This window comes from Macaca thibetana, chromosome 11 (assembly GCF_024542745.1).
Source record: "Macaca thibetana thibetana isolate TM-01 chromosome 11, ASM2454274v1, whole genome shotgun sequence".
Lineage (NCBI taxonomy): Eukaryota > Metazoa > Chordata > Mammalia > Primates > Cercopithecidae > Macaca > Macaca thibetana.
Genome location: NC_065588.1, coordinates 120,264,108 through 120,281,684, shown reverse-complemented (window position 1 = coordinate 120,281,684; position 17,577 = coordinate 120,264,108). Strand labels below are relative to the sequence as shown.

General features: G+C 45.5%; 1 protein-coding gene across 2 annotated transcripts in view; it reads right to left on the bottom strand.

Annotated features, from left to right (window-relative positions):
* The window catches only part of DNAH10 (dynein axonemal heavy chain 10), a 176,780-nt gene that overhangs the window by 55,104 nt on the left and 104,099 nt on the right, over positions 1-17,577 (bottom strand). For both annotated transcript variants that reach the window (XM_050747794.1, XM_050747793.1), the window contains exons 40-49: positions 15,177-15,312; positions 13,566-13,688; positions 12,048-12,182; positions 11,530-11,746; positions 9,175-9,294; positions 8,093-8,238; positions 5,668-5,820; positions 3,897-4,157; positions 1,466-1,638; positions 113-206 (exon numbers count right to left, since the gene is read on the bottom strand). In XM_050747794.1, coding sequence (XP_050603751.1) covers positions 113-206; positions 1,466-1,638; positions 3,897-4,157; positions 5,668-5,820; positions 8,093-8,238; positions 9,175-9,294; positions 11,530-11,746; positions 12,048-12,182; positions 13,566-13,688; positions 15,177-15,312 — 1,558 coding nt within the window. The remainder of the gene's footprint in view (positions 1-112; positions 207-1,465; positions 1,639-3,896; positions 4,158-5,667; positions 5,821-8,092; positions 8,239-9,174; positions 9,295-11,529; positions 11,747-12,047; positions 12,183-13,565; positions 13,689-15,176; positions 15,313-17,577) is intronic.

Genomic DNA, 17,577 nt, shown 5'->3' with positions numbered 1-17,577 from the left:
ATTTTTCTGCAATTTGTGTCCTATATAAAAAACACATTTGGCGCTTGTTTATTTTCCTGAGAAGAATTTTCTGGCTGAGCTTTGCACTTGCTGGTGCACTGGAGGTACTGACCAGCTGCTTGTCTGTTTCACTGATCAGCCGGTCGTGGAAGACTCTCAGACATTCATTCCTCCAGACTCTCACCATCTGGGCCACCGTCTGGAATCTGCAGAATGGAAGGGACAAAAGTCAGCCAGGAAGTCACCTGCAGGATCCCAGGGCTGACGGCTGTGACATTCAGACAGACACACAGGGTGCAACAAAAGCCCAACATTTCTCCAGTCCTGCCCCCTAGTCTTATGTTAATGAAATCTAACCAGAGAATCCAACAGAAGCTAATAAAGTCAAGTCATTATCCGTAGCTTATCTTACTGTAGGAAAGAACAGTAGTAGTGGCCGACACCTCCTTTTTCTAAGAGCCAACTCCATCTGGCCTCAGTTCTAGAACTTTCCCTGCATTCTAGCAAAGAACTGTCACTCCACCTGAAACACCTGGAGCTGCCCTCTCCTGACCGCCCCTGACATTCTACATGTTTCAAGGCACCAAAGAGCAGGATACATGCAAAATTCTCAACTCATTCTTCAGTATCTTCTGGATTCATAATATGAATCCACATAACTGGACTATGCTTGCAAATCCACACAGACTAAAGTAGACATTCACGTGAAGGTATAAGCCTAGTTTTGTTTTGTTTTGTTTTTTTGAGACGGAGTCTCGCTGTCGCCCAGACTGGAGTGCAGTGGCCGGATCTCGGCTCACTGCAAGCTCTGCCTCCCGGGTTCACGCCATTCTCCTGCCTCAGCCTCCCGAGTAGCTGGGACTATAGGCGCCCGCCACCATGCCCAGCTGGTTTGTTTTTTTTTTTAATATTTTTTAGTAGAGACGGGGTTTCACTGTGTTAGCCAGGATAGTCTCGATCTCCTGACCTCGTGATCCGCCCATCTCGGCCTCCCAAAGTGCTGGGATTACAGGCTTGAGCCACCGTGCCCGGCCAAGCCTAGTTTTAATGGGGAATTTCCTTATACCATGACTTAAATCCTTTCTGTCCTCTGTTTACTTCTCACAAAGACACACATCCTATAACCAACCAGCAACGACTGAGTTATGTGAGCAAAAGGCTCCAGGCAGGCAAATTCCAACTTCAGAACTGAAAACGAGAAGTCAGCAACACAGTCCTGCCCAAGGGGTATGATAGGCCTGTCCACACTTCTGCTTCTCTTGGTTCTACCTGTTTCAATTCAAAGGCTTACAAAGCATCAAGCCTTAAGCCAAGCACTGGTCTCTCTTCTTCAACATAAGCAAAGACATTGGGTAATTAATTCATACAATGATTCATCAAATCCATCGATAAGTCCTCTGTCTTAAAAGAATAAGAAAACCATCATACCTGTGGGGCATATTTTAGTAAGATAAACCAAACTCACCGCTCCGGGTTAGTGAGGACAAGACCATTAAAAACCCGTGAGAGATCTCGAAGGTTGAAGATGTAATGGAACTTCGACGGAGTGGGAGGTAGGTCTTGCACAATAATTTTGTAAAGTGCTAGCGTGCAGAATGTCAGCTTGCCACTCACAGCCACAATGCTTTCATGAAACGTCTGAAAAATGCAAAGACACCCCCCCAACAGACAAATGTCCCTCAGTAGATGGATGAATAAACAAAATGTGGCAGAGCCGTACAATGGAATATTACTGAGCTATAGAAAGGAATGAAGTTGACCAGGCACAGTGGCTTACGCCTGTAATCCCAGCACTTTGGGAGGCCAAGGTGGGCAGATCACCTGAAGTCAGGAGTTCAAGGCCAGCCTGACCAACATGGTAGAAACCCTGTCTCTACTAAAATAAAATACAAACATTAGCTGGGCATGGTGGTGTGCACCTGTAATCCAGCTACTTGAGGCTGAGGCAGGAGAATCTCTTGAACCCAGGAGGCAGAGGTTGCAGTGAGCTGAGATCATGTCATTGCACTCCAGCCTGGGTGACAGAGGGAGACTCCATCTCAAAAAAACAAAACAAAACAAACCAGGAATGAAGCACTGACAGACACACACTCCAGCACGGATGACCCTTGAGAACATGATGTGGAGTGAAGCAAGCCAGGCACAGAAAGTCACGTGCTTTATGACTCTATTTATATGAAATACCCAACATGGAAAACTCCATGGAGACAAAAGGTAGATTCATGGTTCCTGGGAATGAGAGGTGGGATGGGAGTAAGTGCTAATGTGTATGGGTTTCCTTCCCGGGTGATGAAAATGTTCTGGAGTTAGACGGTACTGACGGTTGCACGACACTGTGAATGGACTAAATGCCACTGAATTGTATACTTTAAAATGACTATAATAACTAATTTTGTGTTATGTGATTATTATTATTTTTTGAGATAGGGTCTTGCTCTGTTTCCCAGGCTGGAGTGCAGTGGCATGATCACAGCTTATTGCAGCCTCCACTTCTTGGGCTCAAGTGATCCTCCCATCTCAGCCTCCCTTGTAGCTGGGACTACAGGACACCACCATACTTGGCTAATTGTTTAGTATTTTTTGTAGAGACAGGGTTTCACCACATTGCCCAGGCTAGTCTCAAACTGCTGGGATCAAGTGATCCACTCTCCTCAGCCTCCCAAAGTGCTGGGATACAGGTGTGAGCCACCATGCCCAGCCATTATGTGAATTTTACTACTTATTTTTTATTTTTACTTTTTTAAATTATTTATTTATTTTAGATTGAGACTCTGTTGCCCATGCTGGAGTGCAATGGCACAATCTTGGCTCACTGAAGCCTTCACCTCCCAGGTTCAAACAATTCTCCTGCCTCTTCCTCCCAAGTAGCTGGGACAACAGGTGCCCACCACCATACCCAGCTAATTTTTGTATTTTTAGTGGAGATGGGATTCTGCCATGTTGACAAGGCTGGTCTTGAACTCCTGACCTCAAATGATCCACCTGCCTCAACCTCCCAGAGTGCTGGGATTACAGGCCTGAGCCACTGCACCTGGCCTGATTTGTTTGTATTGCTCTAGATTTTCACACTAACAAGTCAACATGATGTGAAACCAAAGCCCCCAACCAGCCCTCAGTGGGAGTTTTGACTAGCACAGACCTCACAGTTTTGAAAGCAAATGCCTTCAGGTAGGGCATGAATGGGCCAGGTGCTCACAGTTCCTACTGGTCATGCCTGACCACTCCACACCTTTATCTTACCCACCTGGCCCCTGGAGCCTCCAAGTGTGCAGACCCCGCTTTAGCAGGGAAACGCCAGATCAGAAGATGGTTGTTTAAATGAATGGGTTCCATTTGGAGGAGCCAACTAAACCATAATAATAACAGCAGTAACTAGCAACTAATGAGTAGCTGCTATGCACTAGGCAGTGTGCACTAGACACCCTTTACACACATTTTCTCTCCTTTCATCCTTCCAAAACCCAGTGAGGTGGGGACCGTCATGATCTCCCCGCTCCAAATGAGAACGAGGTTAGGAGAGTTCAAGGGACCTGATCCTGGAGCAGAAGGGGACTGACTCCAGGGCCTCAGCCTGCTAGTTGATTCTTCGCTGTCACTCACTGTGGCATGAGCACCTCAGGGCCACATCAGGACTCCCACGAGCCCAAGGCACTTTTGCCTCCATGGACCCCTTCCTCCATAAAAACACATTACAACTACATTTTATAATGACATTGTATAAAGAGGATTTTTTTTCTTCTGATTTTGAAAGAAATTAAAACATTTTCATAGGCCCTTGAAAGTATTGAGGGCCCTAGGCTTTGACCCCGCTGTGCCTAATGGGTAAGTCAGCCCTGTGTATGCTTCCTCCCAACACAAGGTCTTCCGGTTTAGACTTCTAATTAAAATCAAGTTACCGAGGTATGGCCTTTCAGGATGGAGGAATAAATTAAATGCAGAGACTCCTCTGAAGGAAACGGCACGTTGAAGACACTGAATAGTGAAATAAATCTCGGGTCAACTTCATTGCGGCCTCCTCCGGCTTTCCCCATTGCAGCGATAAAGCCAAGGTCTCGAATGCTTTTACAGTTCAGCTCCTTCCCACGGTCATATAAGTAGCCTTTTTCCAACAGCAGCTTCAGCAAGGCAATTGGCTGCTGCGTGCCGTATTCATCCACCTTGATTTTTATAAAAAAGAAAAGAGAATAGTAGTATCGCAAAGCGGGAGTCAGAGAGGCCTTGGCTGACCATCCTAACTCAAGCTCATTTCTCCCGTCACTCTCCAGGGCACCTTGGTTTCAGTTTCACAGGGCTTCTCAAAGGTTGCAACTGTATATATCCATTTGTGATTGTGTTTTTTGAAGTTTGTCTCCCTTACGATACTACAGCTTCATGAGGGCAGGAACTGCATAGGTGTTGACTACACAGCACCAGTCTCATAGGAAGGGCTGAATGAATATATGTTAATTCAATTAATGAACAGATGGATAGATGGATGGATGGGTGGATGGATGGACAGACAGACAAATGGACAAATGGATGGATGGACAGATGGACAGACAAGAAGTCAACAGTGCAGTCCCACCCGGGGGTGTGATATGCCTGTCCACACATCGACACTTCTGCTTCTCTTGGTTTCACCTGTTTCAACTCAGGGGCTTACAAAGCATCAAGCCTTAAGCCAAGCATTTGTCCCTTTCTTCATTTAACATAAGCAAAGACATTGGGTAATTAATTCATACACTGATAATGACAGACAGATGGGCCCATCCATTGAATGGACGGATGGATGGACAGATGGACAGATGGACGGATGGATGGATGGATGGATGGATGGATGGATGGATGGATGGATGGACAGGTGAATGAACAGACGGGTAGATGGATAAATGGACAGCTAGAGGAAAAACAGACAGACAAGCAAAGAGAAGAATAGATGGATAGATTAATAAATATATGAGTGAATGGACAGATGGATGGTTGGATGGATGAACAGATAGGTAGGTAAATAACAGATAGGTGGATGAAAAAACAGACACATGGATGGATGAAGGGAAGAATAGACTGATAGATGAATGAACATATGGATGGATGGATGGATGGATGGATGGATGGATGGATGGATGGATGGATGGATGGATTCTGGCTTTGCATACTGTCCTTCTGGAAATAGACTTTCAGAAAAAAAAATGGTTCTATGAAATAATGTAAATTTTAATTCTAATATGCTAAGAAAACTTTGTACTTCTCAGGCTGTGACCCCAGAAACATACTCATAAGGCAGCCAAAGTTTCTCTTCCTCAAAAAGTCCAGCGGAATTCTTGGGAAGTATCTGCCCTGATGCCTCCCATGTACACAGAGCCAACATCAGTATTATTAATTTAAAGAAGAGCTCCTTTAGAAACTACTTCCTCAAATACATACTGAATTTAGTTCAAAGGCTGCCAGCTACCTGCTTCCCTCCTCTAAGAAACTAGGGAACGTGATCAGTCAGGGCAAGGTCCCTCTGTGTAAGAACAGCATCCCAGGCACATTCTGCCCTAGGCTGGCTCCCTGCAGCCTGCGCCCTGCAGACATTGCACAGAGGTAAATATCAACGTTCTCATACTCACTTCTAACACACACACACCCATGCAAACACAAGCACTGTCTTGACCCATCCCTCCACCTGCTTGAGCGTCTAACTACCCTTGGCATATTCATGTCATCCATGAACACCAGCAGGCGTTTTCCCATGGGCGGGCCGTAAGTATCTTTGGTTCGCTTTTCCACATTTGCTTCTAAATTTCTTTGGATATCCATGGACGTGGTGCGGGAGGAGAAGTTGACCATTAACACAATCTGAAGCAGAAAGAGATGATGTGAAAAGCCAGCCTTTTCTTCAGGGTACAGCAGTCAACATTTGCACACAAGCTAGCAACTATTTTGCAAATCCCTCTGAACTAACTTTTTAATAACCCAGTGTGAGTCTGTGCTTCATTATTTTCTAAGTGCTAAAGCAAGAGTTCCTCTTTCCTTTCAGCAGATTGTATGAGTCAATAGCGAATTGTCACATGTGAGCCTTGGGGACAATGTGACATAGAAGAAAGTAGACTGAGGGTCTTGTTTCTGCACAGTTCTAGCAAGGTGACTTCCAAAAAGTCATTCAACCTTTCAGAGCCTTGTTCTTCTCACTTGTAAGACGATTGTAATGACATCTTTTTGGACTACTTCATAGAGTAATTGCATCGTATGAGATGCAATATCCAACAGTATTTTCAATATGACAATATTCAAACATAAATCACTATCATGCTGGCTGTATCGAAACAAGTCAAAGAGAGCATGAACAAGTGGTTCAGGCTTTGGGACTAACTGCTGGTGGGAAGGGTGAGGGAAGCCCCCTGGATGCTCATGCATGTGTCCTCAGCCCTCCTGCCATGCTTAGGCTGGCGAGAGCTCCTTGAGTAGTGGTTCTCACACTTAACTAATTATGCATCAGCTCCACCTGCAGGGCATGTGCCACACACCTTGCTGGGCTCCATTTCCCAGAGTTTCCAATTTGGTAGATCAGGGTGTGTTTTGTTTTTTTTATTTTTAGGAGATAGGGTCTTGCTCTGTTGCCCAGGCTGGAGTGCAGTGATGTGCAATCATAGCTCACTGCAGCCATGAATTCACAGCCTCAGTGATCCTTCATCAGCCTCTTGAGTAGCTGGGACTACCAGGCACAAACCACCATGCCTGGTGGTCTGGGATCTTTTTTTTTTTTTTTTTTTTTGAGACGGAGTCTCGCTCTGTCACCCAGGCTGGAGTCCAGTGGCGCGATCTTGGCTCACTGCAAGCTCCGCCTCCCAGGAGAATAAGGCCATTCTCCTGCCTCAGCCTCCCGAGTAGCTGGGACTACAGGTGCCCACCACCATGCCTGGCTAATTTTTTTGCATTTTTAGTAGAGACAGGGTTTCAGTGTGTTACCCAGGATGGTCTTGATCTCCTGACCTCGTGATCCACCTGCCTCAGCCTCCCAAAGTGCTGGGATTACAGGCATGAGCCACCACGCCCGGCCTCTGGGATCTTTTAAACAAGTTTCCAGTGATGCTGAGGCAGCCAGTCTGGGGACCATACTTTGAGAACGAACCTCTGCCTTCCATAACCCTCTCCATGTAGGGCACCCAAAGTGTAGGTGCACACGAGCTGAACGTGTTGAAGCTGAATGTGTGCCCTGCTAAAGCGACTGCGTTCAGGTGCACCTGGCCGGGCTGATGAGCACCAGCTGCAGAGTCCTGGGGGAGGGGTGTTGTGACGGAGGCTCCCAAATGCGGCATCCTAGTGCCTGACTCCACAAACCCGTAGGTCCCCCTGGCTGTAAACCCCGCCATGCTCCCTGTGCACATCTCCATGTTTATCCTACCACTGCCTGTGAATCCCTACAGAACAGATCTTCACAGCTGGTTCACTTCACTTGTCCTGTGCACCCCGCAAACTCCATGCTGGGTACATATCTGACCTCCTACAAATTGGACATGTAACTGGCTGGAGTAAGGAAAGGAAACACTTGAAAAGTTTTAGAAACCCAAAAATGATGGTGAATAATGTGACAGCCAGCCTCTAAGAGGGCCCCAGATCCTCCTCGCCTCCAGGTGTCCACGCCCTGGTACAGGCCCCTCCCACACTGTATCAGGGTGTACAGGGTGGATTCTGTCTCCCCCATAGATTAGGGCAGAAGGGAGGGTATGTGACTTCCAAGGCCAGGTCATAAAAGACATCATAGCATCTGCTTTGCCACCTATCTTAAGCACTCACTCTGGAGGAAGCCAGCTACCATGTTGAGCACACCCAAGCCATCTGTGGAGAGGGCCCCAGGGTGAGGAATGGAGGCCTCCAGCCTTCAGCCATCTCAGATGAGGATCTCAGATGAAGATCCTCCAGCTCTAGCCAGGCCTCCAGATGTCTACAGCCCTGGCCAACAGCTTGACTGCAATCCCATGAGAGCCTGAGCTAGAAACCCTCAGGTAAGCCACTCCCACATTCTTGACCCACGGAAACTGTGAGATCACAGTGTTTGTTGTATGAAGCTGCTATGCGGTGGAGTAATTTGTTACACAGCAATAGATAATTCATATGAATAATGACTTACGTTAGTTTCTTCACTCAGATTTTTGAGGAAATTCTGGGTAGTGGCTGTCTTAGAAGTGCCAGATTCACCAACAAAAATAACAGGTTGCTTAATTTTAACCATTTGTTCCAATATCCAGGTAGACCGAGTGGTATCCACTGTGTGAACTAAAATAGATATTAACAACAGGGGCATTGCAGCAGCTCCGGTAGGGTGAGCACTGGGGGCAACGTGGAATTGTCCTAGAATCCCACAGATCCCATAAAAAACAGCAGCAAAGGCCAAGACATGACCTCAGAAACAGTCACCCATTTAAGTGTATAATTTATTGACTTTGGCATAGTTCTACAGCAGTGCGATCCTCACCACAGTCCAGGTTTAGAACACCCAAGCTGTTTTTAAGATGCAATTCTGACTTATACTCAGGATATTAAAAACTCAGCTTCTCTGTTGCTGAAATCACTCAGACCCCTGTGGGATTTAACTTCCTGACCAACACCTTCCTCTGAAGAGACAATGAAACCACAGCATCACATGTGGCTCCCTCCTGCACTGGCATATTTTCATCCTGATGGACTCCTGAGAAAACAGGGATGTCCCACTCTACAAGTTCAATGGACCAAAGTCAGACACATGCTTTGGGAAATTATTCAGCCCATATTTTATCTAAATAGCCAGAGGGGTGCATTCTAAATGTGGCTCAGTATATAAACGCCCATGGCACACAGCTTTACAAGTGAGCGCCCTTTATAAAACACTACCTCATTCCTTGCCATTTGGTCCCCACCCAGACAGCTCTGTGGACTGAAGATGAGCCTAGGGAAAGGCAAGGGGAGGCGAAACAGCATCTCATCCACCTGTGGGGATCGGCCTGCTGGGGAAAGAGCCACGGAAGATACTCAGAGCCAGCAGCTGACAAAAATACCAAAGGGGCCACCCTCTGTGCCCAGGAGGGCCCACGGCTCACCCTCTTCAATTCTTCTCTACCAGCTCTCTGCGTGGGACTTAGAGTAACAGAGAAGCCATGGGATCTTCTCTGCCTCCTCCTAGAGTGAGGATCACACACTCCTAAACCCAGGAACAAGGATTTGACTATGACTTACCCAGGATGTCGATAAATTTCCTCTCGGGGGCATGAATATACTCTGGAACTAATTTACTCCATGGGACCCACTGATTCCGTTTGTCATCAAAATGAAAGTCATACAAGGTTGGAAGTTGACCTGCAGGAAATAATGGTTGATTTCACTTCAATCATAAACATGGAAATGTAAAACCGGTTCTGGCACATGCTTGAAATGAACTAATGTTGCGTGTACCGCAAGGAGGCCATAGTGAGTACTTCAATGCTGCTCCTTTACTGGACAGATATCGAGTACCTTGAACTAACGCTACTCATCACTGGACACATACCAAGTATTTGGAGCTTATGTTTCTTGTTCACGGGACAGTCACTAATGTGACTTGTGCACTGGTCAGGCACTTTCTGAGTATTTTCAACTAACGCTTCCCATTCACTGGACATACACTTCCCTGCGAATACAATAGCGAAGCAGAGAGCCCTGGTCCCTACCCTTGCAGTTGTTGGAGGGCCAGGTGGGGGACAGATACAGGCAAGAAGTGGCCATTTCAGTATGGAGCCGTAAGTGCTGCAGCGGGAGACGTGCAGAAACAGCGGACAACACGGGAAGGCAGCAACCCAGGCGGGGCAGGGGAGAGATGGAAGCTGCGGGTGCCCAGGTAATCACCATCGCCTCCACCCAGGCCATGCAAGGCTTTACTTGAGCGTGTCTAAGAGCTGACGGGATGGTAGAGAGGGGGAGACTGAAGATGAGAGAGACTCAGATGGAACGAGGAGCCTGAGAAGGAGGAAGGGGCTGGGTTGGCCTTGGCTGAGGTGGAGTGGGGGTGTCCTCTTCCACTGTAAAAGGAGAAAGCTGAAGACGGGAGCTGTGGGCTTTTCCGCTGGAAGGAGAGATTCCTATCAGACAGCTGCTGCTGTTCCTGTGGAAGCAGGAAGAAAGATCAGCTGCAGAGAGAGGCGAGGGGCAGGGTGGAGATGTGGGGAAAAGGCCCAACGCTCCTTTGGAGCCAGGAGTGAGGGTGCCAGCTGGGGACTGGGATGTATGGAGACATCTGTCTTTGTGGCTGCATGGTCTTCTCCCTGTCAGCCCCTAGAGAGGCCGAGAAGACAGACTTGGGGTTTTCTCAGAGGGATTCAACAGGACAATTAGGCAAGGCATTTGGGGGTCTCAGGCAAGAGTGACTGAAGTGAAGGCCACCAGCCAAGGAAGTGAGGATGCAGGGAAGGGGCAAGTATGGGTGCTTGAGGCGACAGCAGACACTGGGGCAACAGAGTGGCCATCCCCATGAGGCCAAACAGGAGCACAGTGGCCCGAGTCACAGAGGCAGAGTAGGCGGAGAGCAGGATTCGTGACACAGACATGACAGTGCCAGAGATCACCGTCAAGGGTGTCCTCGAGGGCCTGGAGGGCTGGAGTTGTGAGCAGGTGTCAGGAAATGGGATGCCCACCGGGCCATTCAGGCCCCCAAGATGAGGGCAAATGAGGGAGGCAAGCCAGGGAAGCAGGCCAACATCGTCTCCGAGTAAGGGAATTGTAGGCGGCAGCAGTGCACAGCCAGCGTGGCCGGCGGAGCAGAAAAGCACTCCCTCAAAGGAGACTTCAGCTCTGGAAGAGTGCACTCAGACTCCCGCCGAATAAAGCAGGGACTTGTAAAACATCTTTGATTTGCTCCATGACTCTCCATTAGAAAGACCAGAGGTCATTTCATTTTAAACTTTAAAAAGACCACCAGGTAAGGAGTATAAAATACAACTTCAAAAGCCATCTATATTTCAAGCCATGCTCAAATAGCAATAAGAGATGGACAAAGAAGAGTCCTAGCACTGCATGTAGACCTTGGAGAATGCATCTTTTTCATCATGGATGATTCACTGAAGATGCACAGTTTTGTGCAAAAACATAAAATGTTAATTTTATGATTTCCTATGAACGATTTACAAATCCACTCTTGATTGTCTACTGTGCAAATAGTCAGGAATACAGCAGATGAATTATACGGTGGAAATGGAGTGAGGTGGTTAAAAATAAAAATTAAAAAACAGATAGGGAAGCCCACAGGAGAAGAAACTCAAAGTCATGCAGAATGTGACAAGTTTAAAGAGCAAAGGAAGCAAGTGCCTACGCTGAGGCAAGAGAAGTTGACTGTCATCCAGAAAGACCATCCAGAGGGCTTGGGCTTCTACCACAGCAGTCGATGCATTTGAACTGCTTCTGGGGTCTCCGTCATGTGCTCTGACCATTGCATGTTTCTCTAAAGAAGCAAACAACCTGGAAAACTCAGACAGACAGAAATGTGGAAAAGCTTGTTCATTTCCTCTAGAAATTTAACCAAAGGCACTCAGAGCAGGGAAACAGGCGACACTCGGTTCCCACCTGGCAGTTCCCCAGGGTTGGCCCAAACTCCTTCTGTGTCAACAGTAGACAAAGAAGCAAGGCGTTTGATATATTCGTCAAATTTCGTCCTTCCATCCTCAAGCAGGGAGGCTCCCAGAGAGCAGTACAGAGCCTCCAGGAAGTAGCACTCCAGCAGGTCGAGGTCCTCTATTTCTCCTTCTAGTAACGCATCCAACATCTTGGCTAACTGGGTTACCTGGTTCACAGGAAAACATCTGGTTCAGCTCACATAGTCCACCCCCACAGAGTCCATTCCAGTCATAAATCCTGGGATCCCAGGTCCCAGAGCGATGGCAGCATATGACCCATCACGTTGGTTCCGACAGATGGAACCCAGTATCTTGACTTGCACAAAAGCAAGCATGGTGCCCTCCTTGGCACTAACCAACAATGCTACTGTTTACCCTGTCTGGCATCTTCACTCCCCTTAAAACCCTACTGTGAGCCTGTCTTTAGGAAAGAATTTCTTTTTGCTAACAGCAGGGATCGTTTCTTACCATATTGAGGTCTGTCTGAGGAACTATTGTCTTCAGCTTCTCTGTTTGTCTTCCATCCACTATCCCTTCCACTATCACATCCACGAGATAGGGCACATATTTCTCAAAGAGACTATTCAAATTGTATTGTTCCACCTGTAAAAAAGCAGCATTCCAAAGCATTTCAAGGGTTCGTTTATTTAAATGGAAGTTAGTGGAAAGCTGTTCTTGCCCAAAGAGGATTGAGCAACATCTTCTGATGAATGATACATCTGGCAGGTGAGGAAACCCTGATAATAGTGCCCTATATTAGCAGAGAGATTTGTCCTTTACAATATGCTTTCATCTCATCATGAAGTGTTTCATTTCGCTGCCACAGGGTCTACCATGCCCTTGGGGAGGAAGAAGGGAAGATAACAGTTCCCATTTGACAGGAAAGAGGCTGATCATCTTAGAGTTCAAGTGACCATAGTCATCCAGCAAAGACTGTAAAGCAGTGAAGGCCCCCTCCCTATCAAGGCACCAATCACCACCAGGGATTGCACGGGTCCTGAGACAGCTGTCTCCCACAGGACAGTGCCTCAAATGGTTCTATCATGCTTCCTTTGTTCTGCTCTTCTCTGGCATAATTATGTCCTGGTTTCCATTCACCTCCAACCTAGTAGCCCTCCTAGAGACACACCCAGACCACCTGTGTTCCTTTGAGAAGGTGGTCATAGTGTCCTAGGTGTGGTTGAGCCACAACCCGAACATGACTGTCACATCCATCTCTGCACTTTTCACAGAAGCCTTTTGTTAAGACAACACACACTTCTGGCCTGTCATCTGTTTTGTAAATAAAGGTTTATTGGTACACAGCCATGCCCATTCGTGTACAAATTTCTGGCTGTTTTCATGCCACAACAGCAGAGTTGAGTAGTTGTGAAAGAAATCATATTGCCCACACAAAGTCTCAAATATTTACTATCTACCCCTTTACAGAAAAAGTTTGTCAACCTCTGGTCTAGACCAACCAATCCAATCATTACCTATCCCACTGGCTATAAATTATCTGAAATCAAATAAGTGTGTTTGCCGTGGGCCGGGCACGGTGGCTCAAGCCTATAATCCCAGCACTTTGGGAGGCCGAGATGGGCAGATCACGAGGTCAGGAGATCGAGACTATCCTGGCTAACACGGTGAAACCCCGTCTCTACTAAAAAATACAAAAAACTAGCCGGGCGAGCTGGCCCATAGTCCCAGCTACGCGGGAGGCTGAGGCAGGAGAATGGCGTAAACCCGGGAGGTGGAGCTTGCAGTGAGCTGAGATCCAGCCACTGCACTCCAGCCTGGGCGACAGAGCGAGACTCCGTCTCAAAAAAAAAAAAAAAAAAAAAAAAAAAAGTGTGTCTGCCATGTTTTCACTTAATTTGTGCTCAGGGACATAGGCAGGTCAAGGACAAGGTCATCACCTTCGACTACAAACATCCCTCTGGACTATGTTATCCAACTAGCCATCAATACTGATAACTTTAAGTTCATTTTAGAAAAAAACTTCACCTTGTTTGGTATTTGATTAACCCATTTTTCCCAGTAAGGTCTATATTTCAAGTTTTTAGGATCCACATAAACCATTCCACATCGAGAGACGGTTGCAGGGGAGGCATACTGTAAATCTCCAACCTGGAGAAATAAAGAAAATCAATCATGGCTACAGCTATACACAAGATAAACTAGATGTTTAAGGACCTTCTCTTATGGAAAGTTTTTACAACTGCATGAAATCCAAATCATATCAAAATGAACACAGCTTTCATGAGGTTTTTAACTGAACACCTGGGATTTTGATGAGAAGATTACACACTTCTGATGTAACATCTTTTTAGTTTTTCTATAATAAAATTAATGTGAAAATATGTTGTAGAATATCTGACAAAAAATAGAAAAGTATAAAGAAGAAAATAAGTTATCCAAATCCCACCACCTAGAAACAAATGTTGTTTTGAAGTGTTTTCCAGTCAATCTTTTTTCTTTATTATTTTTTTAAAATAGTTGAGATCAGGCAGTAAAAAACTTCATAAGTACACAGCTAAACCAGATATATTAACAAACCTAGCTCTCTCTACAAAAAAATATAGTTCAGTCAGCTAATCAGATAGTAATATGTACAAATATTCCATGTACCCACCAATTTTACAGTTAGAAATGGCATTAATACTAAGTTAGAGTGAAAGCAAGTCCCAGGGCCACACCTATGAAACAAGCAGTCCATATCCTAAGCAGGAGATAGAGGGCTTTGGAGAATAGTCTCCAGGAAATAAAGGGGCTCAACAGAATACTTGATATGATAGAAAGTTTAAAAAAAAATGAGGTTCAGGAGATCGAGACCATCCTGGCTAACACAGTGAAACCCCGTCTCTACTAAAAAATACAAAAAACTAGCCGGGCGAGGTGGTGGGCGCCTGTAGTCCCAGCTACTCGGGAGGCTGAGGCAGGAGAATGGCGTAAACCCAGGAGGCGGAGCTTGCAGTGAGCTGAGATCCGGCCACTGCACTCCAGCCTGGGCGACAGAGTAAGACTCCGTCTCAAAAAAATAAAAAAAATTTAAAAAATAAAAAAATAAAAAAATAAAAAAATGAGGTTAAGATAAAGGCAAATAGTGTGCGGAAAAAAAAAAAGGAAGGCAATTACAAACTCCAGACAAAGCAAATGGCTCTAAAAGAAAGTAAATGTAATCACAGTATATTAGTTGGTTCTTCAGTAAATATTTCTATCTTCATTATAATGTAAACATTATCTACTATTAACCAACTTAGCAATATACTATTCTGATGTTAGTGGTATAAGAGATGAATTCTCACTTTTGTAGCAGTCAGTCAATAGATAATGTATAAACTATAAAATGTATAAAGGAAGAATATCATGCTAAGCCTGTTACTTATAGACAGTAGGGTAATCACGAGAAGAAACAATTCATAAAAAGTAAAAGTAGTCACCTCTGGGATAAAGAGGGATGAGAGGAGTAAAGAACAAAGAGTTGTACTCATTATAAACCCTTATGTATTGTTTGTTTTTAAATAATCGTCTATATTTACTACTACTTTAATAAACATTTACATTTTTAATTACAAGAAAGACTTATGTTCAAATTTACTTTTAATCACTACTTGCCTCAAAGAGCAGGGCACAGTGTGCTTGGAGCCGGATGCGTTCCCCATTGGCCAATGTCAACAACTTGTTGTCATCCATCACAGAATTCATGTTTTCCACCCATAGAGCATCCACATCACCATCAAATAAAATATACCTGCAGTAACCAAAGAAAGGAGAGGTATGGGTCCTAGAGAGTTTCCAATTATGGAACTTGGTATAACCTGCCCATTCATGTTGAATGTTTTTTTCCCAGGGTTTTCTAACCAGGATCTGAGACAGAGCACCCTAGCTGGCCCACAGGTTTAACTGAATGGTACATAAAAAATTGTTTGAGCCTGTAATCCCAGCACTTTGGGAGGCCAAGGTAGGCGGATCACGAGGTCAGGAGTTCGAGACCAGTCTGGCCAACATAGTGAAACCCAATATCTACTAAAAATAGAAAAAATTAGCCAGGCGTAGTGGTGTGTGCCTGTAATCCCAGCTACTCAGGAGGCTGAGGCAGGAGAATTGCATGAACCCAGGAGGCAGAGGTTGAAGTGAGCTGAGATAGCACTACTGCACTCCTGCCCAGGCAACAGTGCAAGACTCCGTCTCAAAAAAAAAAAAAAAAAAAAAAAAAAGAAGTTTGAGTTAGTTGCCAATATTTAAGAATAAGGGAACTTCACACAAAAATCTGAATTTCTCACTTCTTGGGCAAACTGGAAGTTCTGAGCACACAGACCTGGATTCCTTCATGGGAACAATCTGCTGATGCTGAGGAGTGGCTGCCTATGGAGACAGAAAGTGTCATAGTCCCTGCCCCTGCCACAACGCCTACCTCATTCTCTTACACCTGAGGCTGAGTATCAATTGCTATTATCACTGGTTTTAACCCCTGGTTTCCTGTGGTACAGTCAAGAGTAAAGAAAGTATTTTGGATATCCATGTGTAGTGGGTCGAATGGTACCCACCCCCCACCAAAAGATGTGTTCACCCAGAAGCTGTGACTGGTGACCTTGTTTGGAGAAAGGCCTTTGCAGATGTAATTAAGGATCTCAAGATGCGATCATTCTGGCTTATACAGATGAGTCCTAATCTAATGACAAATGCCCTTATAAGAGAAAAGCAGGAGGAGACATGAGACACGCAGAGGGGAAGGCCAAGACAGAGGCAAAGGTTGAAATGATGTGGCCACAAGCCAAGGAACACCTGGAACCACCAGAAGCAGAAGAGGCAAGGATTTGCCCTAGAGCCTTTGGAGGGAGTGCAGTCCTGCTCACACCTCTTTTTAGACTTTTGGCCTCCAGAATTGTGAGATAATAAATGTCTGTTGCTTTAAGCCACCCAGTTATTTGTTATGGCAGCCCTAGGAAGCTAACACCACCATGTAATTTGCTCCACTTCACTCATTTGTGCTACCTGCTGGGACCCTGGGAGAATCTGAGTTTACAAGCCCTAGTTTACACACCATGCGTGCTGGCAGCACGTCTACTTCCAAGGCCTCAGGTATTTAAGCTTCGGGATGGTTTCATTTTGTGACTATACTGGGTGACATCTCATGCAGCGAAGCCCATCTCCACAGGACAGACGCTATTCTACTGTGCTGAAATGGTGGCTTGATAGTGCCTCCATTTAACTCACTGATACAAGTAGTTGGATTTTTTTTTTCAGCGTTAACATTTTGGTTTATTTCCTTCCCATATCTTTTTTCTTTTTAGCTTTTTATTTTTAAATAATTTCAAACTTACAGAGTTACAAGAATAAAATAGTATGAAGAACTCCCATATGCCTTTCAGTCAGATTCCCCCACTGTTACGTTTTTTACCAGATTTGTGCGCTCTCTTACTCTGTCTCTCTCTAAATCATTTGAGAGTCAATTACAGATAAAATGCCTCCTTCCCCTAAATACTTAAGCAAGTATTTCCTAAGAATAAGCACCTTCTCTTACACAACCACAGCAGAATTATCAAACTCAGGAAATTTAATATTGACACAATACTATTATCTAATATATAAGCCACATTCAAATTTCACCAGTTGTCCCTATAGAAAATCTCCATTTATATTCATTATAAGAAGACTCAAAGGCCAGGCGTGGTGGCTCACCCCTATAATCTCAGCACTGTAGGAGACTGAGGCAGGAGAATTCCTTGAGCCCAGGAGTTCAAGACAAGCCTGGCCAGTACAGGGAGACTCTGTCTCTACAAAAAAAGCAGAAATTAGCTGGGCGTGGTGACATGCACCTGTAGTCCCAGTCACTTGGAAGGCTAAGGTGGGAGGATTGCTTGAGCCTGGGAGTTCGAGGCTGCAGTAAGCAGTGATCATGTCACTGCACTTAGCCTGGGCAACAGAGCATGACCCCGAAGAAGAATAAGAAGAAGGAGAAGGAGAAGGAGGAGAAGGAGGAGAAGGAGGAGGAGGAGGAGGAGGAGAAGAAGAA